General features: G+C 44.7%; 2 protein-coding genes across 6 annotated transcripts in view; one reads left to right on the plus strand and one right to left on the minus strand.

Moving 5' to 3' along the window:
- Nucleotides 1–8,963, minus strand: part of GNPAT (glyceronephosphate O-acyltransferase) — a 35,221-nt gene extending 26,258 nt beyond the window's left edge. For 3 of the 5 annotated variants that reach the window (XM_025448658.3, XM_049108933.1, XM_025448656.3), the window contains exon 1: nucleotides 7,980–8,120. In XM_025448658.3, the coding sequence (XP_025304443.1) occupies nucleotides 7,980–8,090 (111 nt within the window). In that variant the 5' untranslated portion in view covers nucleotides 8,091–8,120. Of the gene's footprint in view, nucleotides 1–7,227; nucleotides 7,477–7,979; nucleotides 8,121–8,772 lie in introns of those variants that run through there. The other 2 variants (XM_025448657.3, XM_049108931.1) reach the window with 2 other exon arrangements.
- C4H1orf131 (chromosome 4 C1orf131 homolog) lies at nucleotides 8,302–23,020 on the plus strand. The gene is made up of 7 exons (XM_025448660.3): nucleotides 8,302–8,434; nucleotides 9,311–9,657; nucleotides 19,882–19,938; nucleotides 20,651–20,746; nucleotides 20,890–20,976; nucleotides 21,490–21,542; nucleotides 22,728–23,020. Exons 1-7 carry the CDS (start codon nucleotides 8,347–8,349, stop codon nucleotides 22,864–22,866), a joined length of 867 nt encoding a protein of 288 aa, XP_025304445.1. The 5' UTR covers nucleotides 8,302–8,346; the 3' UTR covers nucleotides 22,867–23,020.
- The last annotated feature ends 4,405 nt before the right edge of the window (nucleotides 23,021–27,425 follow it).

The raw sequence follows: 27,425 nt of genomic DNA on the forward strand, positions 1-27,425 counted from the left end.
CACTCCTTAGTTTCTTTTTTTTCATTCACAGCTACACAAATACATAGCTTTTATTCAAAATGTGGACCATACAAAATACAGTTTATCTTGCCTAAGTATGTTATGGGCATTTTCCTGTATTAATAATTGGCTTAAAACATTTTAGTGGATGCATTTTATGTGCCCTAGCTTCTTCAAATACCTTTTTTCCTTGGTGGATTGAAGGGCTAAGGTTTAGACTTTACCCTCTTGTAGGACTGCTGCTGAGATGGCAGGGATGCCTGGGTCATGCATGGTCCTGCCACATCCCTCTACAGGCTGTAATGAGGAGCCAAAAGCCACATACATCCTTTCTCCCTGGCTTCCATGGGTTTTGCTGACACAACGGTGTCTTCTCTTCAGTGTTGGGCAGACCCTAGGAACTTACATCTTTCCTGCATGTTGTGCGAGCAGCTGTCAACTTACTAGGGGAAAAATGCTTAGCAATTCTGGGGCACTCAAATAGCAATTAGGTCATTTTTACTTCTTTACTTTATCTTAAACGATACAAAGTTTAATCAAAACGATTCTGATAAAATGTTTTAAAGGCAAAAAAAAAAAAAAGTATTTTTCTGATTACCAAAGTGATATATGTTCATTATAAAAATCTGGAAGACACAGTAAAGCACAAAGAAAACTAAAATCACCTGTCATCTGATGACCCAGGGCCCATTTTAGTGAACATATTCCCTCCCCTGACACACATACATTTTGAATTGCCACATGATTTTTCCACTTCATGTTATAAACGCTCCCCTTTAAGTTTCTTCCACTATATTTTTAACAAGAGACATTCGAATTATTTTTCATGCATTGCTATTATGAATGCAACAACATTTCTTCTGAATTTCAATATCAAACCCTGCTTTTTTTTAGAGATTTTATTTATTTATTCATGAAAGACACAGAGAGAGGCAGAGACATAGGGAGAAGCAGGCTCCCTGTGGGGAATCTGATGCGGGATTCGATCCCAGGACCCAGGGATCACAACCTGAGCTGAAGGTGGATGCTCAACCACTGAGCCACCCAGGTGCCCTCCTGCTCTCTTTCTACTTTTCAAATTCCTAAACGCCCCCAGCAGCTTGACACCATTCTCAAGGACTCCCTCTTTCCCCTCTTCCAATCCTCCTGAAATTTTCCTACTTTGGTTTTTCATTCATGACTCTTGGCACAGCAGAAGATCCACCTCATTTTTCTAAACTAGCGATTTTCAACTTGGGAGGAAAAGTTCCAACCAAAACTAAAACATGTCTTCCTTCCTCCTACTTCTCTTGATGTTAACATCTCCAGCCCTCTTGTCTGTGTGAACAGTACTGAATCCTCGCACCAACTCAACTGGTTTTAGGTACTAATTATACATGCTGTTGAATCTCCTGCTCTGTTCTCCCATGTGAACTCCTGATGGACACATTTAGTGTAAACACTTCATCTTTGGCCTTTCCAAAACTGAACTTCTTTCTCCTCTGCACAGTCTTACAACCTGTTTTTTTTTTTTTTCCAGGCATCTCAACAACTGCTGTACCATGTATAATCCTTTGCCTTATTCTAGATCCTTCCTCCCTGATCCTTACATGTGATCCATCTAATACCGTGCAGGTGGCCTTCAAGGACAGAACAGGTCTATTCCTCGGTCATAAGTCCAGCCTCTGTACTTTATCACTATAGCCTCCTCACTGGTCTCTTTGCCCCTTTGAACCAACCCACCAGGCTGCCATGTGCTCTTTTCAAAACACAATTCTGACCAAATCGTTCCCTGCTTAAAATAATTGAATGACTTCCCCACCTCCTTCAGAATTAAGACCTAAGCCACTTCTGGTATCAGACAAGAAACTCTGACCTGACCTGTCCTTCCCTTTCTAGATTCACTGGCCCCCACGCTCAATAGCAAATGATTTGCATTTCCCAACACAATCCATTGTTGACTCGCTTCTAGGCCTTGGTGCATGCTCAACTCTGGGCCCCAAAGGCCTTTTCATTCCTCTGTCATCCTTGCTCAGTCATCACTCTGCTGTGGAACCCTCCTTGAGATGCCCACAGGGAATGACTCCGCTGTCCTCATTGGAAAATCTTTACCTACTACCTATAGCTATTAGGGTGTGTATTCATAGCTCTGCAATCAATCACAAGTCTGTCTCCCTAAAATGCAATTATCTTGAAGATGGGAAACACATGTCCTCCTTCTATTTCTCAACATAGAGCTGTGCTTGGAATATAGCATAATTGAACAACTAAATGCTGAAGTAACAAAATGATAACAAATGTTAAGCTAAGAACATGACTAAGCATAATGAGAATATAAACAGCAGAGCATTTAGGAGTTTCAACATAAAAAGGGTAGCATCTAAAACATGTGAAATATTCAAACATGAACATTTTTATGCCCACATACATAGAGAATATATAAGGGAAAAGCTTCTCACTGATGGAATTCTGGTGTAAAACTGCAACATACCATACTCTTGGTTATAAGTTTCAAGAACTTTCTCCAATTTCACATTTCTCATTAGTAAAATAATAGTTTATGTAGACTCAGACTTGGTACAATGCAACAAACTATCATTATAAATTATATAATTTTAGGAATGAAAGGGGACTCAAAGACTTTCTACTTAGTGGTCCTGGGAGTGGAAAGTGAAAAGGATCAGAATCAGCTGGGGAGATAAAGATATACTATATGTATCAACATACAGGCATGTATAACATACTTATAAATATACTTTATATCATAAATATATAAAATACTTATAAATAAGTATACATGTATATACATATGCACGAAGATGGGGGAGGGAGGAGGAGGAAGAGATGGAGAAAGACCCTTCCCCACTGTTCACCTGGAAATATTTAGCCATTAACCACAGCTACTGTTTATCTCTGTGTCCAATTGCCTCAACCTTGACTGAACTTAACATCTCCTTTGAGTCTTGACTGAGTCAAGTCATCTCCTTTGAGTCAAGACAGCACCTATATACTTTGTTAGCTTGGATTGGTATCTCCCCTACTAGACTGTAAACTTGTCTGTGTAGGTAATGTGTCTTCTATGTTTTTGTATTCCCATTTCCTAATAGGAATTCAATCATTATAGAATGAAAAAGTAAATTACTGACTAAAGCCACTTCCTGAACCCTACTGATGATGGCTCCCCAATATTCACAGGCTAAAAGCTCAAACTTCTCTCAATCTGGTTCTAAGCCGATGTCTAATCCAGCAGTTTTTAAGCCAGGTTGCACATGAGAGTAACCTGGTCACTTTAAAAATATACTGATGCTCAGGTCCCCACATAGTGTTTTTTTGTTGTTGTTGTTGTTTTTTTTTTTTAAAGTAGGCTCCACACCCTGAGGCCAGGACCTAAGATAAAAAGTTGGACACTAGGGGCACCTGGGTGGCTCAGTTGGTTAAAGCATCTGCCTTCAGCTCAGGTCATGATCTATCTCAGGGTCCTGAAATAGAGCTCTGAGAGGGGCTCCCAGCTCAGCAGGAAGCCTGCCTCTCCCTCCCCTTCTCCCTCTACTCCTCCCCAGACTTGTGCACTCTCTCTCTCTCTCAAACAAATAAATAAAATCTTAAAAAAAAAAAAAAAAAAAAAAAAAGGTCAGGTGTTTAACCAAGACACCCAGGCGCCCCCAGATATTCTTGATTAATTTGGTGTGAATGGTACCTGGGCATCAGAATTATTTTAAAAAGTACTCCAAGTGACTCCTACATGCAGGTCGGGTTGAATGTTAACTACTCATTCATTGACCTTCCGTAAACCATGAGGGAGAAGTATTTACCATCATAAAATAAATATATTTACATGGCTACTCATGTAGGAGCACAATACAGAGAGGAGTCCCAGAAAGACTTAGGTTATTTCCCCCCCTTGTTTCTCTAAATTTTTATAGCAGCCCCTCATCTGTAGCTAAACAGGCTTCTCCTTGTACCTCCCTGCTGACGGCTCTGGAGTATCCATTCATTCCACAGACAGTTACGGAGAGCGCACAATGTACCAGGCACTGTTCTACAGGCCACGAATAAAGCATGAACAAGGCAGACAAAAACTGGGTACTGAGGGAGTTTACACTCCCTTCAGGAAAGACAGACAACAAATAAACAAGTTTTACTTAGGCCTACTAGCAGTAGCATGCTGGTGGATGTTTAACTACGCAAGAGCCCTGATTTCTAGCATTTGTTGATTTCTGTCGTATTTACACTCCCCCCATGGCAGACCTGAAGCTATCAGCATGATCTCACTGAACACCGATCTGGGGACAGATAGGGAGTAACCAGTATTACATAGGATTTCCATCTTACAGTCTGACAGACATAAACTTGAAAGCAGAGGTAACAGTAAAATCTAATGAAAATAATTAGGAAGCGTTGAGTTTTGAGCATTTATTAGTTTTGTTTTTAACAGAATTTATTTAACTGTAAATTTATAAAACTTAATTTTTACTTTTTGATAATGGCTGTGTTCCACCAATGTGCTCTTAACGTCATGAAAATTTATCAATCAGCTTTGAGAGTCAGTACAAGACTACCGTAGTACAACACTGGAATGGGAATACAAAGAAAATACAGTAAGGAGGAGGGACTGGAGAGCTACTTTATTTTTTTTTTAAAGATTTTATTTATTTATTCATGAGAGACACAGAGAAAGAGAGGCAGAGACACAGGCAGAGGGAGAAGCAGGCTCCATGCAAGGAGCCCGATGTGGGACTCGATCCCCGGTCTCCAGGATCACGCCCTGGGCTGAAGGCGGAGCTAAACCGCTGAGCCACCCAGGCTGCCCTGGAGAGCTACTTTAGATTGGATGGTTGGGTAAGGCCTCTCTGAGAGATATCTGAGCTGGGACTGAAAAAAAGAAAAAAAAAAAAAAAAAAAAAAACAGGGGAGAGGGTAGCAAATGTAAATTCCTGGGAAAACGGCATGCCATACAGAGGGAACAGTGAACAGAAGGCCAGTGTGGTTGAAGCCCTGTGAGCAAGATTAGTAAAATCAGGGAGGAATCAATTATGCAGTCTTGTAAGACATTGTAAGGAGTCCCGATTTTTCATTCAGACTCTAAAAGAAAGCCATAATTTGGGTTCTGGGTACAGTAATTATCTACTCCCAGTCTTCTTTTCATTCTGTCGTCTCATTGAAAGATTTCAAGCAGACCTATGGCTTCACATACAGTCTACTTGCTGATGCCTGACAAATCCATGTATTTAGGCCAGACCTTCCTCCTTTGCTCCGGTACCATATTTCTAATTCTATTTGGGTATCTCCCAAACACCCTGTGATATATCTGGCCCATAACACAGCAATCTGTAAGTTCGAAATCATTAATTTTACCACTTGCATCTCACACTGAACACATTCCAAACTGAAATATATTACCCTGACTATACCTGTTCCTTTCCCCAGATTTCCTATCAGCAAAAGGCAGCAACATCCACCCACCTCCTTTTCCTTAGCCACTGCATTCAACTGTCCTAAAGATCACACAAACTCACCCATCCTCTCTCTCCCTAGGCTCACTGCCATTGCCTCAGGCTTTCATCACTTCTCTGAATTACTGTAATAGTGTTCTGATCTCCGTGCTTTTGGTATCAGATTCCTTCTCCAATCAGATTCTCCTCCTACAGTCTCTACTCAAGTAAAGGTTATCCACACAACTAACCACTCTAGCAACCTAGTCTTCTTAGACTTCCAAAAATACAAATCTGGGGGGACCAGAGTGGCTCAGTCAGTTAAGCATCTGCCTTCAGCATAGGTCATGATCCTGGAGTCCTGAATCAGGTTTCTTGCTCAGCAGGGAGTGTGCTTCTCCCTCTCCCTCTGCCACCAACTTGGGCTCTGTCAAATAAATCAATAAAATCTTAAAAAAAAAAAAACACAAAAAAACAAAAAAACAAAACAAATGAAACACAAATTTGATAATCCTGAAATGTTCCCTTAGGAAGTGAAGATTCTATCTTTAATGGTGTATAAACATAATATATAAAGCCCCCTTAGGAAATATCTTCAGATACCTCCTTAGTTTTGTTTCTCATGTCTCCTTATTCCACCCTTATCTAACTACTTGGTCCTCCCAAACATGCAAGTGGCTTTCTTACATGGATGCCTAGGCCAGCCTTCCTCTCCTCCCTTATCTCCCATTCACACCTCAAAAAGTCAGCTCAGGTGTCACCTTTTCTTAAAAACCCTGAAGCCCTGGACAAGTCAGGTGCTCCTTTTCATTCCTCCCACAACATACTGGCATGATTCCATCATTGCCCTTATCTCAACTGTAATTGCTTATTTCCATGACTTCAAGTCCACAGAGGCAAGGGCTGGATCTTTTACTTCCATATCTCAGACATTGAGAGTAATGAGTATGGCGAGTAGGATGCTGCAATGTTTGCTGCAATCAGGAGTATCTTAAATATCCCTAAGCACTACTCTCACATTAGGTGGAGTATTGCACAATAACGGAGGCTGAGGAAATAAGAACAGCCTGAAAGAGTAAGAAAAAGTTCAGGTTATCATGAAAGTAGAGGACACAATCCTGAGAGGTGAGCCAGTGAGGGCTCTGGCCAGATTCAGAAGCAGAAAAAGCTCACATACAATTGCCTTAATTTTTCATGTGAAAAAGTTTACAGAAGTGTTCTCATGAAAGAACCATTGGTAAATGAGGAAGTAAAAAACCCCTACTCTTTCTGCAAAATTACCATCAACTCACAAACCAGCTGGGGGCTGAGAAAGCTACTTACAGCGAGTCAGATCTACACAGCAACCGGCTCCCCTACATGTGCTGGCTCTGGATTAGCAGTCAGAAAATGAGGTCAAAATAGTTCTACCACAGATGTGGAATGAAAAGGTCAATGAGGAGAGAGGTTAAAGTAATAATCCTCACACAAGTGGACAGTTGACAGCAATTACAAACCCAGAGCTCTCCACATCAAGGAAAGAGAAGTTTCCCAAGTTCCAAAGAATACTGGTGTCCCAATGTGAAGGTAGCCCTCTATATCGCTTCTTTTGAAACTGAGATTTTTGTTTACCTTCTCTTGTCTTTTTGCTGCTGTGATCTTCCTACACAAATTAATACTGTATTTAAGTCAGAGACTGCCACTAACCTGGACACAGTAACGTGCTTTTAAAATGCATTCTTTTAATATCCCTGTAGACATAATTTAGTGGTTAAAAAAAAAAAAAAAGATCAGTTGCCCCACAATTGTGCAATTTTGAGAACTACAAACCGTTTACCTCATAATTTCTTCACATAAATTGTGAGCGACCAACATTCCGGTGGCAAAAAAGATCGGTGAAAATCGGGAGGGGCGTAGGGGTGCGGGGGGCCGGGAGGCAAGCTGTGGAGAGGCTGGGTGGCCTCTCGGAAGATGCCTGTCTTCCGAAATGACTACTGCAAAAAGTACGGATGGAAGACAAAAACGCAATAAAAATTTCCGGAAGTTCCAAATCTTCCTAGATTAAAGACTTTCCGTCTTTCGAATCCTATGCCCACATGCAAGCCCAACACTTTTCTCCCAGGACCGCCGCAGCAGCAGGGCGGGGCGGGGCGGGGCGGGGCGGGGCGGGGAGCCGCAGGCTGATGCCTCTGCCGCCGGGTCGGACCCGCAGGTCTCTCGGGTTTACCCGAAGGCTGGCCCTCGCCAGGGGCGGAACGGTCCATTCTCGCGTCGCGTTCCGGTATCGGGGGCTCTCTGAAGGCCCCGTGCCTGGCGGAGGGTACGAGAAGGAATGAGTGGAAAGGAACCACCGGAGCCACCACCCATAGAAACTTCTAAAAGCGCACACACACTTACACACGCACCGATACCCCGTTGCCTTGGAAACCAAGTCAAGCACCCAACCCCTCCCGCGCGGCCCCGGAACCCACTCTCTGGGGCCGGGGGGCCGGGGGGCCGGAGGGGTCGTGGCCCGCAGAAGGCCGGGGCCGGGCGGGTGGAGTCCTCTCCGGCGGCCCCGCCCCGGGCCTCTTTCCCCTGGGCGCCTACCGAGTAGAGGAGCACGACAGCGCCGGGACTGGCGGAGCCGACGGAGAAACGGGAGTTAGAGGAGCTGGAAGAATCCATGGTGCGGCTGCCGTCCCGGGCGGGGCCTGACATTCTTTGCTAGGCGGTGGTGGTGCTGCCGCTGCTGGGGGCGGTTCTTCCGCGCAGGGCGGCCCGACCTCGCCTGGGGCGGCGGCACCCTCTGCTGCCGCTCCGCAGGACCCCGGGCGCCGCCATCTTAACCAGGACGGAAGCCGCGCCGGGACCTGCGACGCGCGCGCTCGCGCACCGCGTCGGAAGTCGGAAGTGCGGGCCGCGCGAGGCGCGGGTGTCGGCGGGCTCGGGGCCGGAGCGCGGCGGGGCGGCCCGCATGGCTCAGGAGCCGGGGCCGGGGGCCCGCGCGCCCGCCGGTTCTCGGGCCCTCCTGGACGCCCTGCTCCGGAACCTCTACGACTTTGGTGAGTGCGGGGCCTCGGCGCCCACGTGGAGAGCGGACTGGGCCGCCCTGGGCGTTCAGGCTAAAGGTTCCCGCAGGCTGAGCAGCCCCAGCGCCTCCGACCTGGGTCCCCGGATGGGTCCGGCACACACCGCTGCGGTGATCGGGCTCTGTTACCCAGGGATCAGACACCCGAGTCGTCCCTGTGTGTGGGCGCCAAGGGGCTCGTCTAAGCACGGCGATGCGCGCGGGGCCTGGGCTCCCGGAACAGCCCACCCTGTCAGTCTCGCGGCCCGCTGGGCAGCCCGCCCTCCCGGCGCCACCCTCCCGCCCCGCGTGCCCCCGGGGCGTCGGCACCACCTTGTCTCGGCCCAGCTCCATCCTTCAGGGTGCCTCTCCGCAGACTTCTTAGATGATTTCACGTAAAGCTTTTCACAGCCTTTTCTAATACCAAGCTGGCCAGTCTGTGCTCTCCTTCAATCTGGCCTGGGGAAAAGGAAATAGAAAGTTATTACAGATTGGCAGCCGCCTGGCACTTCAGCCAGAAGGCGGTTCCACGCGTTCTGAGAACCTGCTCCACGTCAGAGGACATCCCTTGTACACACAACGCAGAGAGCCAAGGCATTAGGGACTTTAAGGAGCAAACATTTCTTAAATTTGTAACCTGATACTGCAAGATCTGTTTTAGCGTGGAGCCATTGGTCGAAATTCTGAGCTTGCTTAAACAGTAAAAAATAATTGTGCAACTACAGCCCCATTTGAAGAAAAATAAAACTTTTTTTTCTTTGTATTTCTGGGTGCGGATAGCCCTGGCTCGCACCTAAGCGCATTCATGTGATTTAACGATTTGATAAAACCAAAGCGATTTATTTTTTCCACTCTGCGTTTGAACAAACAGGAGAAACACAATATGAAGCAGAACAGAAAAGGAGCAAAAAGAAAGGAGAAAACAAGAAGAGAGATGCTGGGACCCCAGCGGCAGTGACAGGAGAGCCAGCTCCCCTACCTGGTTCTCTTGTAAGAGGCCAAAGGAAGAGTGCTTCCAGCTTCTTCAAGGAACTCCAAGAAGAGCTGCAGTGCACTCCTGCTGTGACCCCCGCAGAACCCCCTTCAGGACCAGAAGTCCCTTGTGCTGCAGCATCACCCTCAACCCTGAAGAACAGCAGGGAGCAAGTAGAAGTGATAGAATTTCACAGCAGGAATAAAAAAAGAAAAGAGAAGCTAGATCGAAATGAGAACATGCAGGTAATGAGTTGGTTTATATGTATATGGTGAAAACCCTGATATCACAGTTTTAGATAAGTATCTTTTCCTTTTTTTTTTAAAAGAGTTTTGCGGGGAGCACCTGGGTGGCTCAGTCCGTGAAGTGTCTGCCTTTGGCTCAGGTCATGATCCTGGGGTCCTGGGATTGAGTCCCACAATGGGCTCCCTACTCAGCCAGGAGCTTGCTTCTCATGCTCCCTCTGCCCCTCCCCTTGCTCATACAGGCATGTGCAATCTCTCTCTCTTTCTCTTAAGTAAATAAAACCTTTTTTTAAAAAAGTTTTTATTAAAAAAATTAGAAAGATAAGTTTTTCTTTATTTATCTCTGCACCCAACATGGGGCTTGAACTCATGACCCCAAGATCAAGAGTTGCAAGCTGTAGGGACCAAGCCAGCCAGGCACCGCTAGATGAGTTTCTAGTTTCTATATAGACCACGTCAGGTGTCCCCAGCACCACCCGTAAGCTTGAGGATTTGCTAAAAGCACTCACAGGACTCAACACTCAGCATGTAGTCATCATCACAGGTACAAATTACCACTGCAAAAGGATACAGAGTGAAAGCTAGTGAAGGGAAAAGCCTGATTGGGTCAGGCCAGAGGAAACCAAGTGCAAGTGTCTAGATATCCCCTCCCAGTGGTGTTGCATGGGATGTTTCATATCCCCAGCAGTGTCCTCTGACAGTATGTGGGAAGTGTTGCTAACCACTTTCAACCCCAGCCTGGGTGTCCACGGTTTTTGTTAGAGGTCAGTTATGTAGACATGCAGACTGACCTTAGTTACTAAAGCTCTAGACCCCTAGAATAAAAGCAGGTATTCTCCATAAATCACAGTGTTAGGATAAATGATCTGGGCAGACTTGGTGTGGCTTGGCTCAAGGCTTGGGGATGCAAAAACACTCTTATCAGACAATATTCCAATTGGTCAGCTCCCAGGAGCCAGCCAAGGGCCAAATATGAAAATAAGACTTTCTTAGGAATCTGCAGAGTTTGAGAAATGCAAGCCTGCTGAGTGGATCTTTTCATACCGATAAGCCTTCTGCTTGACGGTGCTCAGAGAAAACTGAGTCATTCGACAACTGTTTCTGGCTGCTGTTTCAGGCACCGGGATACAGCATTGAGCAAGAGAGAAAACTGTTCTCTCTCAAGGAACTTACATTCTGTTGGAAAGCAGTTTGATTTCACTGAGCAGTAATCTCTCTCAGACTGAATTTTGTAAGCCTTACTCAAAATTCAGGCCAAGAGAGAGATGTCATTGCTTATCCAGCTTTTCCCACAAGGATATTATAGTTTTGTCAAATATATTGCAAAAATCCAAATATTCTATTTCTGTTGGATTCTTCATGTCCTATAAACTTTTGTCTCATAAAAGGAAAAAGGGATTGTATTAGTTTCCTAGGGCTGCTGGATGGAAATTTGGTCTCTCCTAGTTCTGGAGGCCACAAAAGCCACAATCAAGGTGTTGGCTAGGCACACTCCTCTCTGAAAGGGAATCCTTCCTTCCTTCTTTCAGCTTGTGGTGTCTCTAAACATTCTTTAGCTTGTGGCTGCATCATCCTAAACTCTGCCTCCATCTGCATGTGGCTCTCTATATGTTTGAGTCTCAAATCTCCCTCTGCCCTTATTGTAAGACAGCTGTTATTAGATTTAGGGCCCACCTGAAATCTAGGTTGGGTCTCATCATGAGATCTTTAACTTAATTACCCTACAAAGACCCTTTTTCCAAGTAAGATCCATTCATTGATTCTGGGGATTAGGACATGGACATGTCTTTTTGGAGACAGCAGTTCAACCCACCACAAAGATAGGCGTGCATCCTTCTTGATGAACTTGTGATCACATGCTAGTGTCCAGTGCTTTCCACATCTATTTCATGGTTTAAAAAACCATCTGTGTCCTCTTTCCTAGCATTCAGCCAGCTCTTCATGTCACACTCACCAGCATGCCTTCTTCAAAGACTAAGTGCTTTTTGTAATCCTCTACCTTGATTTTAGGATTCTAGGTCAATTTCCAACTCATACTCCAAACATGGGACACTGGGAACTGTTAAGGCAGGATAGGAAGTGGATTCCCTTGGCCCTTCAGCCAGCCAGGGAACTTACAGTGATTGGTATTACCACAGCCAACTGTTGTGCACCTTACCAAGAGTAGTATTTTCTCTATGTGCCACACAAAGGAAAAGGTTGGCTTTGCATTATATCTAATTCTGCATTTGGAGAATTTAGCGAACAAAGCATCTGAGTACCTTCCCTCATTTCTTCAGGTGTCTCGGTCTTCTGTTTCCTCTTACACTTGCTGGGTTCTTTCTAGAATGGAAAGTTTCTAATAGGACAAAAACGTTGGCATTGAATGGGTGCATTTCTCTGTCTCTTAATAATAGAACATTTGCTGCCGACTGTTGGATTCTTTCTTCCCTTTCCGATCTTCTTCCCTTCCCTTCCCTTTTTTTTTTTTTTTTTTAAGATTTTATTTATTTATTCATGAGATAGAGAGACAGAGACATAGGCAGAGGAAGAAGCAGGCTCCATGCAGAGAGCCGGACCCTGGACTCCATCCCAGGTCTTCAGGATCACGCCCTGGGCTGAAGGGGGTGCTAAACCGCTGAGCCACCCGGGCTGCCCTTCCCTTCCCTTTTGATCCCTTTTTCACTGTAGTTGGCTTTTCTCAGGAACTTCAGTTCATTTGACATTTTGGATTTCCTGACTTTAATGAAATTTTTCAGTTGTCCTTGGCGTTCTGTCCTTTCCTCCTTTTTAAAATTTATCCTTTGAACACATGAATGTGTCTGGCTAAAGAGACAGATTATGAACACAGTGAAAACACGTAAGCCTGTACAAGACTTCAGGATGTTTACATTGCAACATGTAAACAAATACCAGTGAATATGACGCTAGTTATTAATGGCATATCCTGGGAATGCCAGCTAAGGAATAGTCAGTCGGTCAGTTGGGAGTAATTAGGATATGTGATGCTATGCTAAGAGTTTGTATAATGTGGTAAAAGATAGTTGTGACCCCTGTTTTCTGAAAGCTTACAGGTCATTGTAGGACAGTTCAGACAGACATGGAATCAGCAAAAATGTCTAATAAGATAATGATAGCCTGCATGGAGTCAGCTAGTTGTCTTTGGAGAATACATGAGAGGTACTGACAAGTTGGACAACCCAGCTGGCCCTGCCTGAACCCAGGAAATGACCTTCTTTCCCTAGGCTTGTGCCATAAGTACTGTGGTTAAACTACATTGTATATCGAAACAGGTGTTCATGGTGTGGTATGGTGATTTAAATACAAAATATATATATATATATTTGGTCTTTGTCCCCCATTTCTAGTGCAGAACTCCTATAACCCTTATAGTTCCCTAAGTGATGAGAGAGTAAAGGTATCTTTTATAGTGAGTGAATTAGGGCAGGTTGCCAGGAGAATCAACCACATGATTAGAAATTTGGAATTTTCAATCCCATCTCCTTGACCTCTGGGGGGAAATAATGGGCTCAATTAATTGCCTGTGGTCAATGATTTAATCTGTCATACTTTATGAAATGAAGCCTCTGTAGAAACCCAAAGAGTTTGGAAAGTTTTTGGGTTGGTGATGGTGTGGAGGTGCTTGGAGACTGACACACTCAGAGAAGACATGGAAATGCCTCGTCCTGTCCCACATTATCTTACTCTGTACATCCCCCCATCTGGCTCGTCCTGAGTTATATTCTTTTTTGTTTGTTTTTGTTTTAAGATTTTATTTATTTATTCATGAGAGACAGAGAGAGAGGCAGAGACACAGGCAGAGGGAGAAGCAGGCTCCACGCAGGGAGCCTGACGTGGGACTCAATCCGGGGACTCCAGGATTACACCCCAGGCCAAAGGCAGGCGCCAAACCGTTGAGCCACCCAGGGATCCCCTATATTCTTTTATAATAAACTAGTGCTCTAGTAAGTTAGACAGGTTTCTTGCATTCTGTGAGCCACCCTGGCAAACTAATGGAACCCAAGGAGGGAGTCATGGGAACTTTTAATCTGTAGGTGGTTGGTCAGAAGCACACACAGGTCACAGCATGAACTTGCAGCTGGAGAATGAGATGGGTGGCCATCTTGTAGGACTGAGCCCTCAACCTGTGTAATCTGATGCTATCTCCAGATAGAGAGTGTCACCATTAGTTTGAATTGTAGCTGGTGTGGGAGCATTGCTATGTGGGGGAACCCTCCCCATAACACGCCTTTTAATGGATTAATCGGGGAACTTGGCCACCATCTATATAACATTTTACCCATTTCAACTGTCTAACCTGCAAATGAACTAACTGATCATATCCCTTTTATAAAGCAGTGACTATAGAAGTAGTTTGACAGGAAATAGATTATGATCTTCCTTATTTAGTCCATGAATAATTGGGTGCCTCCTGTTTGCCAGGAGATCCAGCAGTGAATGAGATATAGTCCTCTGCCCTCATAGAATCTACAGTCTACTGGTGTAATCAAGCATCAGGTAAATTAATAAAATAAGGAGAGTTTTAAACCCCCTGAGGGAGAGAAATAGTCTTGAGAGTTAATAGGAAGAACCTCCTTTTGGTAGAGTGGGCAGGCAGTCTCAGGAGAAGGTGACATGAGGCTCTGCTAAAGCTTACCAGTGAAAGGAGCCAGAAGTGTCATGCCAGGTATGAAAAGGCCTATGGAGGGCAGTCCCATGGCTTAGTGGTTGAGCGCTGCCTTTGGACCAGGGCATGATCCTGGAGACCCAGGATCGAGTCCCACATCAGGCTCCCTGCATAGAGCCTGCTTCTCCCTCTTCCTGTGTCTGTGCTTCTCTCTCTCTCTGTCTTTCATGAATAAATAAATAAAATCTTAAAAAAAAAAAAAAAAAGGCCTTTGGGTTCTGGAAGCTAGAAACCTAATGGAGTAGGACAAAGGGGAGAAGAGTCCAAGCCGTGGTAGAGGGACAGGCCAAGGCCTTTGAAATTTAAAGTATGTAGAAAACCACAAAGAATTTTAGGGCACGAGGTGATCTGATTTACATTTTAAACGTTCACTGAGGTCCCTGTATGGTAGATTGTAAATAAGCAGTAGCAAGAGGCCTACGGGGGCTAGGTTAGGAGTTTACTACAGTGGTTCTGGTTCAAGATGGGGTGGCCTAGACTCCGGATTTGAGGGGTGAGTGTAAGGCTGCCTGTGAGGAAGAAAGGTCTTGAGACTGAAAGCACCATGTGTGGCTGGAAATGATCCAAGTGTTGCTTGCTCAAGGGATACATCTTAGTATTTTATTTTCTCTACCCTTAGCATCATCTGCGTCCTGGACCTTAGCCTTCTTTGTGGCCTCCATAGAAAAGGGATGAGAAAGAGGGAATAGAAATAATAGAACAGTGGACTCTAGATCAGAAGAGGCTCTTGGCCCTTATGGCCTGGACACAGGTACATGCAGACTGCTACTAAGCATGCAGTAAATCACTTTAATAACTAAGATTTCCTGTGCATACTATGTATCACAGGTGATTACTTCTGTTCACTAATTCATTATTTCACTGGATCCTCACAGTTCATGCACCCTGTCTTCATTTTACAGAGGAAATCGATGCCTGAGAGAGGTTAAGATACTTGCCTACGTTTAAACTGTCAGTCACCCCATATCTACAGTTCCAGAACCCCAGAGCTTTGGAAGTCACAGTTTTGTTGTGTTTTAGATTTATTTGGCAGCAAAAGCTGATCTGAACTCAACTCATGGGGCTAAGGAATAATTTTTGTTTGTTCCATTTGGCATGAATATTCATAGACACTGCGGCAGAAATATGAATGTACTTAATCATGAGGTGCTGTCTTGTCCCCCAGTGAAAATGATATATTGTATTCAGTACATTCACAATATTACTTTTCTCAAATGTGAAAGCTCCTGAATTTTCTAAGAATTCCACAGAAAGGATTGTGGATGTGAAGTGACCACCAGAGCTCAGGTTTTGACCCCAGGGTTTCTGGCTTGAAAGCTGCTACACCAGAGAGAGCGAGAGCAGGTTAGGTTAGGCTCTTCATCTTTTTAGTAACACAAATGCGCTGGTCTAGGATCTTCACTAGATAGAAAGACCTGTCCCTGTGTTACCGCCACAGGTTCTTAACTGCTCTCATAACCTTTACAATATCTGGATCATTCCCTAGGACTCATCCCTGAAATGCTTCATGCTCCAGGGCACCCTTTAACTTTGTTCCACACTCCTGTTTAGCAAACCAGTTTTGGTTAAGTATTAGGAGGAGAGTAACACAGTTGAAGTAATTTGCCTTCTAGAAGATATGAATAAATTTCCCAATGTTCTTGGAACTGCTCGAATTTTAAAAAGAGTGTTTAATTACTGAACTACTCTCTCATTGGACAAGGTTGGACAATGTAACTAGTAGAATAAAAGAATCTAACCAGTGCAGCAGAAAATAGTCGTGGTCAGCAAAGTCAGCCCATGGACGCACACTTAGCCCAGGAGACTGCCAGCTTTTATCCCGCACCCCTAAACTTTTCTTTGTATTATAGCTTTCTTCTTTCTTCAGAGCCTAACATGCACGTTTTCAAAATCTGCAAACATTTCTCTTTCCTGTGTGTGGGACAGTAAGGCTTTACAGGTCAGGATAGATTAGGGGGATCCCTGGGTGGCGCAGCGGTTCGGCACCTGCCTTTGGCCCAGGGCGCGATCCTGGAGACCTGGGATCGATTCCCACGTCGGGCTCCCTGCATGGAGCCTGCTTCTCCCTCTGCCTGTGTCTCTGCCTCTCTCTCTCTCTCTCTCACTGTGTGCCTATCATAAATAAAAAATAAAAAAAATAAAGGATAGATTAGGCAGTGGTTTGGTAACATGCTCCCTACATCTCAGTGGTTTGAAGGCAAAGTTAATTATTTTCATATGTCCATCAGGGTTAGCAAGGACAGAGTGTGTTGCTCCACACCATGCTCATCTAGGGACCCAGGATAATAGGGGCTCCACCGTCTAGAAAGAAGGCTGTTAGTTGCTTTGGTGAAGAAGGGGAGTCAGTGAATGGCTTTTAGTAGTTCCATGTGGAAGGGGCATATGTCCCCTCTGCTCATACTTCTTTGGCCAAAGAAAGTCATGTAGCCCTGCCAAACTTCCAGCAGGGAGCAAGAAGTAGGGGAGGACCTAGTATTGCCTGTAGGTAGTAAGCTTTCTGCTACAGTGAGCATGAGGGAAAAGAAAACAGGCAAAACTACTGATGATTTCTAAATCAGGCAATATATGATGAATAATGGACTGAAAGGTCTTTAAAGCTGTGAATAAAAGTTAGATATTGGGGGCACCTGGGTGGCTCAATCAATTAAGTATCTGCCTTCATCTCAGGTCACAATCCCAGGGTCCTGGGATAGAGCCCCACATTGGGCTCTCTGTTCAGTGTGGAGTCTGCTTCTCCCTTCCCTTTACCCCTCCCCACTGCTTGTACATGCACTCTCTCTCTCAAATAAATAAAAAAAAATTTTTTTGATATTAGATATTGGTGGGTTCATGCCTATGGACTCAGCATCACAAGACAGTGAGCTAAGAATTATTTTCTAAATGTTTGCTTTTATTATTAAAAAAAAAAAAAGACCTAGAATCCAAACCTTTTCTCAAACATCGAGAGCTGCAAAGCTGAGATGTTTCTAGTGAAATGATAACAGAGGGAATAGCAAGCTGTCTATGTGTGACCGACCACACCTGCTAACTCTGTCCACACTGCCCCTCAGCCTGCATGTCCCCACAACCAGGATAAATGGAGGCCTGCGTGCAAGGACTTGGTGTTCTGTGGGGCTGCAGGGGAAAGCAGGGACCTCAGAGGCTGTGACCCTCTCCTCCATGGGTCATCCCCAGACACAGGACTTTTGGCCCCACAGTGACTGTCACACAGGTGGCCAGGGATTTTTATCACAGCACTTAGGTCCACTTAGATTGCTCCTTCCTCGTGCTGATCTGATACAGGGCTGCTGAGGGCATCTGTGACTTCTCCAGTACTGCTGGGAATCTCATGCTCCTGAATGAAATTTCCAACTCAGAAGACATAATTAGTTGCTTTCATTGGATGGATGGGAGGGAAGAAGAGAGAGAAAGAACTCTTTAAATTTTTAGGAAAGGAGGTAAATGTTTCATGGGATTTTGGAGATCTGTGAACCACATACAGTTTTTCTTTTTAGCATACAATTTGCATTAGAGGTTCTGGATAATCCTGAATTCATTAAGATATAAGCAATTTGTTTTCCAAAAGTAGTATTACTGTTTATCATATTAAATAGATTGGGTGTGCAGGCCAATGGAAAAGGTTTTTTAACTTCAAGGAAATAGAGCATTTTTTTTCTGACATGGAACACGAAATCAGACTTTCTGGCATAGAGGAATGGAAGTGCCTGGTGTCCTTTGTGTGCCCATCGCCTTAACTTAGGCATTCGATTCTGTGAAATACATGATGGAAGAAAATTGGAAGCATAACAAAAGTCAGAAATCTTGGTAAAATAATGTGGAAGATGCCTTTATTGTGACTGAGAGCCCAGAACAGGGTCACATGCTTAGCGCACGGCAGTCATCCTTCATGGTACCATGTTCCGCCTGTCCAGCTGGGTGTCAGCATGCAGCATGCCAGCAGATGAGCAGTGCTGGGGTGACTGCTGGAGACTGTTATTTCACAGTGGATTAGCTAATAATGAGAGCGCTGGCCACGTCTTCCTATTTACTGGACCTCACTGACATTTACCACCGCACACCTTATCCACTTTCATTGTAAGAAGCCCTCTGTGAGATCAGTGTATGGCCTCACAGAGACAGAGCCTGTCACCTGTGGAAGCATTCAGTGACCGACCTGCACACCCAAAATACACACTGGGGGAACAGACCAGGATAAGCTGAAGTACAGCTCCATTCGGAGAAGGAGAGACCGGGAGACCTGTACATTGCAGAGCTCCCTGCTGAGCGGGTTGGCAGGAGGTCCCACCCTGCTGAGCGGCTGGCTGGCTATCTGTCTTCAACATTGTCCTTTGAGGGAGAGGGGGGCCTTTTCTAGAGGCTTCACAGCTTTTAGAGCCTGCTTCCTATTGGTCCAGGATGGGGTTGGGTAGTGACTGCTGCTGTTAGCCAGATGTGACAATATATTCCCTTAAAATCTCAAGCTTCTGGTCAGTTCTGTGGATTGGTAACCAAAGCTAGTGAGTGGCTATATCAGTGTAAAGAGTCATGCTTTGAAGGCATTTGCAGCATTATTATTTTCTTTTTTTTTTTTTTTTTTTAAAGATTTTATTTATTTATTCATGATAGTCACAGAGAGAGAGAGAGAGAGAGAGAGAGAGAGAGAGAGGCAGAGGGAGAAGCAGGCTCCATGCACCGGGAGCCCGACGTGGGATCCGATCCCGGGTCTCCAGGATCGCGCCCTGGGCCAAAGGCAGGCACCAAACCGCTGCGCCACCCAGGGATCCCCATTATTATTTTCTACTGGGAATTATAAACCAAATCTCCACCATTTCTAGAATTGTGATGTTCCTGAAAGAAATATCTAGGTTACGAGAGTTTTGTTAGCCATTATTTTAAGGGCTGAATGGGAGGAAGAAGGGAGAGAAAGAGTTATTTAAATATAATATTCAGGGGCACTTGGATGGTTCAGTCAGCTAAGCGTTCAACTCTTGGTTTCGGCTCAGGTCATAATCTCAGGGTCCTAAAATTGAGCTCCGAGTTGGGCTTCAGAGTGGGCTTCATGTTGGGCGTGGAACCTGCTTAAGATTCTCTCTCTCTTCCTCTGCCCCTCCCCTCAGCTCATCCACACACTTTCCTCTAAAAAAAAAAAAATATATATATATATATGTGTGTGTGTATATATGTGTGTGTGTGTGTGTGTATATATATATATATATATATATATATATAAAATGTTTACCCTCCAGAATCCCTGCTTAGTCACCCTCTTCTAAACTGTTTCCCCTGCTGCACAGAATCTGCATGTCATTTATGAGAGACAGACATTGGTCTCATCGTCTCTTTTTATTTTTGTGTTTTAAAATAATTTCTTATCCTTTCTTAAGCTCTGATACCTTAACATTTCTTTTCTCCATTTTTCTTCCATTACAGCTTTTGTGCAACATACTTATGTTATTGTTTGGTATTTAGGCATCTGGGACAGTTTCAAGGCCTTTTAAAATATGATTACTCTGTTGATGACAAATACTCCAACGATATAGAAACAGATTATCTTAATAAGAATTTTTTTTTTCTTTCAGACCAAAAGTAGTATCCTTGAGAAAGATGTGGATAGACAAGAATTTAACTTAGAGAAGGTATGTGTTTGAAACTTAATTTTTTTTCAGCTTTATAATACTGAACAAAATATGCTTACATGTCCAGTGGTTGAAGTAAATCACACTACATCAGTTGATGAATATTAGGCTGTCATTTAAAACATGATGGTTTGTGACTGCAGTGCCCATAATGCAGTGGTAAGTAAGAAAGTAGGGAGGGATGTGTGTATTCTCCTGTTGTAACTAGGTTTTTAAAATGCAAGAGAAAAAAGGAGGAGGTAACTCAATTGCTAAGAGTGGCATCAGTGGCTTTTTCTCTTCCTCTGCAGCATCTTTAAAAAAAAGACAAACATAGATCTGTGTTTGAAGCTGCTATAGGAAATGGTTTCTTGGTGTGAGTAAGAGTGTTTGGAGAGGTACTTTTAGGTCGAAATTCTTGCCCATTAGGGTAATAGCTCGTTTCAGAGAGCACCCCAGAGTATACAGAACTCTGCGTTCAGTCCTAGTTCTGTTGCTGGTTTGTGTGCTCCTGAGTCTTTGCTTCTGCTATCCAAAATTCAACATGGGAGAACGTGCGTTGTGAGGTTATGGTATGAGATTATTGTTAAGACCTCCACAAAGCTCCACAAACTACAGCACAACAGAGTTTTTGCCACAGCACATCCTGTCTGATGTGTGTTGCTCCAAGGGAGTATTTCTTCTCTGGAGTCTCTGGGATGCACTTGGATCTGATTCTGGTCTGTGTCCACAGGCTCGCTTGGAAGTGCACCGGTTCGGGATCTCAGGTTATGGAAAGGGAAAGGAACGAGTCCTGGAACAGGAACGTGCCATCATGCTGGGTGCTAAGGTGAGGGGCTGCCACTGTCTTCCATCAGTAGACAGGATACAGGAAGAGGAGATCCCAGGGCAAGGGAGGACAGGGGTCACCGAGAGATCTTTGCAAAATAAAAAATTATTATCTCTTGGCTTTTTTTCCCCCTTGGATTTCAGCCTCCCAAAAACAGTTATGTGAATTACAAGGTTCTGCAGGAGCAGATCAAAGGAAAAAAGGCAGCAAAGGAAGAAGAAAAGAGAATGGTACGAGTAACAGCCTTTTTGTTACTAAGCTAGAGCAAGAAGTTGCCTGTGGTTGGCCACAGGGGAATGCTGGACCTACTACCTGGGAAGCAGTATAGACCACAGTAAGATGGAGGGTGAAATGATTATCTTCCCCGACCCATTCAGGTCAGTTGCATTCTATAACAGTAGCCAGGTAAGCCAGCAGATCATGTAAACTACTGTGATCTTTTTCCTCTGTTGTATTTTACATTGTATAGAACATAGGGGCCACAGAGGGGTGGATGCTATGCTCCCTCCCTTTCCCCTAAAATGGAAGATTTCATATTTCTCCTGTAAGTCTTTTCTGGAATGACCTTTCACACTCTTGAGAGAGTTTTGGGATGAAATTGAGTGTATGTTTAATATGCCTGCTTGAGAAAAAGATGAAAAGTAAATGGTGTCTCCCTGGCTTTTGATCACAAACCTCTTGTCTGCTTTTGAATCTCCATTACCCATTATTGACATATATGTTGTCTTAAATCCTGAAATTAGGCCCAGGACACAGATATTTTCAAGAAAAAGAAGAAGAGAGGGCAGGAAGACAGGTGAGTGAAATCCTCAGGTACTAGGGGGAGTTATCCAGATAAACCTACTGGTTAGTCCTGAAAATAACACCTTGAGTTTACCTGGTGTTTCTGACCTGTTAGAGTGCTTCACTGTCTCTGTGCATTCTGATCTAGTCTTGGGAGAAGACAGGTTTTAGGACATTGCCCCAGATCAAACAGCTACTTCAGAACTGAATTGGGGATCTTCCCCCCCTACCCCCCCCCAAGAGCCTGCCCACATGACAGCACAGTCTGGGCTCTGCCATACCACACAAGGTGGAGCACCATCATCTGAGTGACGGAGTGTTGATTTTGTTGCTTCATGCTTCTTTCTTAGCTTTTGTTCAAAAATGCCTTCTCTCCCTCCTTGAGTTACTGTTTCAAAATTGACATCTTTTGTCTTAACCTTTTTCTTGGACTCCTGGAGAGCTGGCATGCGGATGGTCATTTATCCTGGCCACATATGTCTGTCTGTTGAGGGTTCCCTGCGTGCCAAGCATATAGATGTCTTAGGTGTCGGGGATACAGCCATGATCACATGAGGGGTATCCCTGCCTTTGAGGAGCTTACATTGTAGTGAGGGAAACACACCAAAACATACAAACAGGTAAGAAAGGGGATGTCAGGTGCCGGAAGGTTCTGTGAAGAGGTTGCAATAAAGCATTATAAAAGAAAATCACTGGGGGTGGGCTCTGAGTTGAGAACTGAGTGAAGAGGAGGGGACAGCCCAGAAAGATCTGTAGAAGAACATTGCACATAGAAGAAGCCAGTGCAGGGCAGCCCTGGTGGCTCAGCAGTTTAGCGCCGCCTTCAGCCCAGGGTGTGATCCTGGAGACCCAGGATCAAGTCCCACGTCGGGCTCCTTGCATGGAGCCTGCTCTTCCCTCTACCTGTGTCTCTGCCTCTATCTCTCTTTGTCTCTCGTGAATAAATAAATAAAATCTTTAAAAAAAAAAAAAAAGAAGAAGAAGAAGAAGCCAGTGCAAAGGCCCTGAGACAGGAAGGCAGCTGGCATGTTTCAGGGACCACAGGAAGGCAGGCGGTTGTTGCGGTAGGGCAGTGGGGGTGGTGTGCACGGGAGGATCCCAGGAGCTTGCAGGAGCAGACCACAGTCACCTGGTTGATGGTGCTGCAATCCGTCTTCATAAGCTTAACTCTAATACTTTTCTCTCCCTTTAACTGCAGGAAATCCAAAAAGAAGAAATCAGCTCCCAGTATTTTGTCAAATGGACGGATTGGGCAGGTTGGAAAATTCAAAAATGGGACCCTGATTTTGAGCCAGGTTGATATCAAGAAAATAAATTCGTCTCGAGTGGCTAAATGAAATACTTCATAAAATAAAGGGAAGAACATTGTACTGAAACTGGACTCCCACAAAACTTCCAGATTATTCTTATTTATTTCATATTTCATAGACTGCTTTTCTATTTTAGGGAAAAAAACGTCAAATAGAAATAATAAAATTTGTCGTTTCTCAAGTGTCTGTTTTACAGTGATGAGCATGAGAAGGGACAGCAGTGCTTTTCAAATCTATTGAAAAGATTGTTTAACCTTCTCCAACAAGATTTATGCTAGATTCGCTTTCCCTGGTGTTTTGTACATTTGCTTGTAATGTAATTTTTCATAAATGTAATAATTTATTGATTTGTAAATGCTAATGATTAGCTTTAAATTGCCTTTTCTTTTTTTTTCAAGATTGATTTATTTTAGAGAGAGAGCAAGCACACGAGTGGGGCAGAGGGCGCAGAGGGAAAGGGAGTGAGAGAATCCCAAACAGACTCTCGTTCAGCATGGAGTATGGAGCAGGGCTTGGTCCCATGACCCTGAGGTCATGGCCTGAGCCAAAATCAAGAGTCAGATACTTAACTAACTGAGCCACACAGGTGCCCCGAAATTGCCTTTTATTTTCTAAAAGTGATGTAATGATACTGTATCATGAAGAGATCAAGAGTGTGAATATTCGTCAGCTGTTTTATAGGAAAAACAGTTGTAGGTTTTAGCTTCCCCATTGTATAAAATGTCCTTCCTAAGAAGTTATGTAAACAAAACACAACTTTGTAGTAAATGTGGCTGTGACTGTTAACACAGCAGAGACTTTAACTCATGTCCTAGTATGGACACGTATGCTAATGTTATCTCCTTCAAGATAATCACCTCGGGTGGCTAAACATTTATTTTTTTAATGATACTGCCCTTGCTGAGGGTGTTGGGAACTTCTCAAAGCTTGTGACGCATTAAGAAAAAAGTTTTCAGTGGTGTTAATTTTGACTTTTTTTTATGACCAAAAAGTTCTGATCCAAACCTAGTAAATAGTAAGGTTCTGGTTGAAACAAAGGCTGATGTTCTTGTCCAGGTCAGAACTTGACTCCAAAGGCATTGCCAATTGAGGAGCTCCAGGAAAGCTCTGAGCTGAAGCAAGAGTGGAATCCATGTCCTCTTTTCCAAATTTATTTTGGAAGGTGTTACTTGGCAGGATATATGTTTCGGCAGTTTTTAAGAGTGATTTTTCTTGTTTTTTAAAAAAGGTGTAGAAGATCCCAAGCATGACAAAGCACCAGGAAACATTTCAGGAGCTAGAAGTGACCTATCAGAGTGACTCCTGGGGCAGTCTGACTCCATTTCTCTAGAGAGAGCCCAGGGTCTGAGGCAGCCTCCGTCACCCTGCCCTCCATGAGCCACGTGGCTCAAACAGCTGAGCACTTAGACTCCGGACCACAGCCGCAGGCTGGTCAGTTCTGGAAAAGTTCTAAGTATTCTAAGTATAGTTACCTTGTTTTAGTTTCACTTTATAATTTATTGAATTAATACTTAAAGAATGATTTTGTTACCACTGGGTGCTCTAGAAATACTCAGACGTTTAGGGACTAAGAGAAACCTATTATTTTAGGGGCTGGTGATCATGCTTAAGACCATGCTTTTTACCTCCCTGCTGATAAAGTCTCTTCCAGCAATACTAGCAGCAGAAAGAAGCCACCATGAAAAACAGTCATTCAGAGGAAGATGGTTATGATGAAGATTCTGACAACAGCCACAAAGGAAATGGACATGAGCTTCAGTGCAGTGGATAAGTGTCCCCTTACTGTTTTCATACTCCCGTTTCCCCTTTGCAGGGGTTTCTTCCCGTCCTGGCCACATCTGGCAGATCAACCATTGCTCAACCCACTTACCATTATTCCCAGTGACCTACCTAGGGACTTTGAGTTTCCTGTCTCCACAGGAATACCCAGTAGTCCAGAGAAGAGCCACCACCTTGTGGGGGTGGCTGACCATGACCATCAAGCGGAGATAAAGGCTGCTGTCACCCAGTGAGGGCAGGGAACAGTCTGCACCCAGGCAGTCCCCTCAGGCATCTCTTCATATTCCTTTTGCCTGATTTTGATAGTCAAATAGATAGATATTTGATAGACAAATACAGCAGCCCTGGGTGAGAAGGGCCTGGTGACCTGAGGCTCAGACTTCCAGGATAGCAGAGGGTGACTAGGTGAGGGCAAGTGGAGTCTAGACTGAGTGGGAGAAGAGGCAGACAGTGAGCGTCCCTTGAAGCTCCAAGACTGGCTACAGTGGCAGGACAAGTAGTTTGAATCCCTAGCCTTATTTGAGCTTCCCTCACTGGAATTCTGGAAGAGCTGCTCCCCAGACTTCAGTGAAGCATAGATCTGTGGTACAGAGATGATGGTGAATGCCATGTGGTCTCAGATCCCCTTTCAGGAATGAATACTTACTACTTCCTTGTTCTGAGCGGGGATAACTTCACCTGCCCCCACACTGGGGTGGCCCATAGTCTGTGCTGGATTGAGTTAGGGATGTTAAAACCCAGTGCTCACTTCCCAGCCTAGACTGACCGAGGCCTTTACTGGGTCTGTGGTACAGCTTAAAGTCTGGCCAGTCCTGCTTCCTTTGCTTCCAAGGGGGGTGATCCACAGAGCACCCTCTAGTAAATGTCCTGCTGCCTCATCGCAATCATCACTACCCAGGTAAGTCATCTGGGGATCTAGCGGGTAGCTGAACTGTGAGTCCAGGCCAAAGGGGCTGTTGAGAGGCATGTGACATGGGTGCTCCCGAGGATCATAGTTTGAGGCAGGCTACAAGGGACAGAGATTTCAGGTCAGACACACCTGGGTTCAGTCGTGTGGTTGAAGGGGCTGGTCAGTCTCCTGGGTGTTCATAGGTTATAAGGATGTCCTCCCCAAATCTGTTCCATGTAACCTCTGATCAATGTTTATTCATGGATGTATCTAAACCATATGTTACCTGTTATCAGTTTCCAGCCCTGCTGCCCCTTGCAAGAATTAATGCACAAATTCCCCATTGTTTGAGATGGACCCTATCCTCTTGAGTCATGCAATCACCTCAAGATCTCATGGGCACGTGCAATGTGGCCATATTGACACTGGCACCTCACAAGGCCCAGACCTTCTAGGTGAGAGAAAGGGTGGCCTGCAGCCTCTGCCCCGGCCACCCACTGGCAATCAGGGCCTGCAGGGAAAGAGGCCTGCCTTGCTGCTGAACAGTAATTACAGACCATGCCTTGTCTTTAAGTTGTTGGCAGTGTCAAAAGAATTTATTTCAAATCTGCTTAAGACTGTGATAAAACTCAGGTTTTCCAAAAGGCAATACACAAAGTTCAACCAACCCCCAAAGACCAGAAAACACAGTGTTTGCAATTCAAAAAATACAAACGCTTGTGGGTACCAATACAAAAATTAGAAAAAAGTTGATTTCCTCCCCCCTCCCCAACAACCGCCCCCCGCTCCCCCCCCCCTCCGTGTTTCCAATGAAACATGAACACCAACGGGACCCAGAGCTGCCACCATATACCAACAACTCCAACAGGACTTGGATGCGATGGGTGGGGTCAGAGGGAGGAAGAAAAACAGGTAAAGAAAGGCAGGAACATGAAGTTCTGTGGACAGTCAAAACAAGAACACAAAGCTTGTTACTTTTTCAATTCCTTTGCCAACATGAAACAAATCTCTCATGCTTCATACAACAGTTTAGTGGGAAAGCAGCAATTCTACATCATGCATTTAACATCCTCTGCTTTGCTTACTCTGCGCTTCCTCCGTGCTGAGGAAGTCTCGGCTTGGGACACCTGTCACCAAGTGTGGGAGGAGCTCCAAAGGTCTGTCCCCAGGTGGGCTGTCACCCAGCAGACACCTGCCACGTTCCTGCTTCCACAGCCACAGGCAGTCACTTTTCCAAACCTGAAGTCTGTTTTGGGACTTTCCTCAGAGCCTGTCTGAGGGCCTGGCCTGATGAGTGGTGCCCACCTTGCTGGGGTCCTTCCCAGGACTGGGGTGGGCAGCCTGTGCCCTTGGTGAATTGCATTCTTTGAGAGAACAGTGACGCCTCCAGACAAGACTCCAGATGAGGTCTCCACTCCCAGCCCCTGCCTGAAGCCAACGATGTTGTTCACTGAGAAAGCCAGGAACTCTCCCTTAGTGGGTCGTGCAAATAGATCCCAGGGCTGAGACGACTGCGAAGCAGCCTCCGAGCTGCCATGCGGGCGCCTCCCGTCTTCCTCTTAGCCTGTTGGTTTTCAGAGCTGCTCCCCTGCTGACACCTTGGGAACCAATGGAGTTACACTCTGGTTTGGGGTCACCTTAGATACTAGAATTTAATTAAGGTGACTGAGGAGGCAGAAAGGCAGGTTGACCTCTTTCCAGGTTTTACAGGGGCTCTGTACTCAGATGCCTTTGGGACCAACAATGAGAATGCTGATATGTACATAGCCTGTTTACAGAACTTTGTACAGAAAGTACTGTTTAAACAGGCCTCACTGAGAATGGGAACATTTGGGGTGTTGTGTTGCTTTGAATGGTCATGTGAAGCCTATTTGAAATGTCAACTTCTTGTCAAGGCCAGGCGGCAGGCTGGTCATTA

This window comes from Canis lupus, chromosome 4, assembly GCF_003254725.2.
Source record: "Canis lupus dingo isolate Sandy chromosome 4, ASM325472v2, whole genome shotgun sequence".
Classification (NCBI taxonomy): Eukaryota; Metazoa; Chordata; class Mammalia; order Carnivora; family Canidae; genus Canis; species Canis lupus.

Coding starts and splice junctions, on each gene's coding strand:
- C4H1orf131 (XM_025448660.3), top strand. CDS start 8,347: ATGGCTCAGGAGCCGGGGCCGGGGGCCCGCGCGCCCGCCGGTTCTCGG. Junction 19,939..20,650: donor AAGAATTTAACTTAGAGAAG/GTATGTGTTTGA, acceptor CTGTGTCCACAG/GCTCGCTTGGAAGTGCACCG. Junction 20,977..21,489: donor AGGAAGAAGAAAAGAGAATG/GTACGAGTAACA, acceptor TCCTGAAATTAG/GCCCAGGACACAGATATTTT.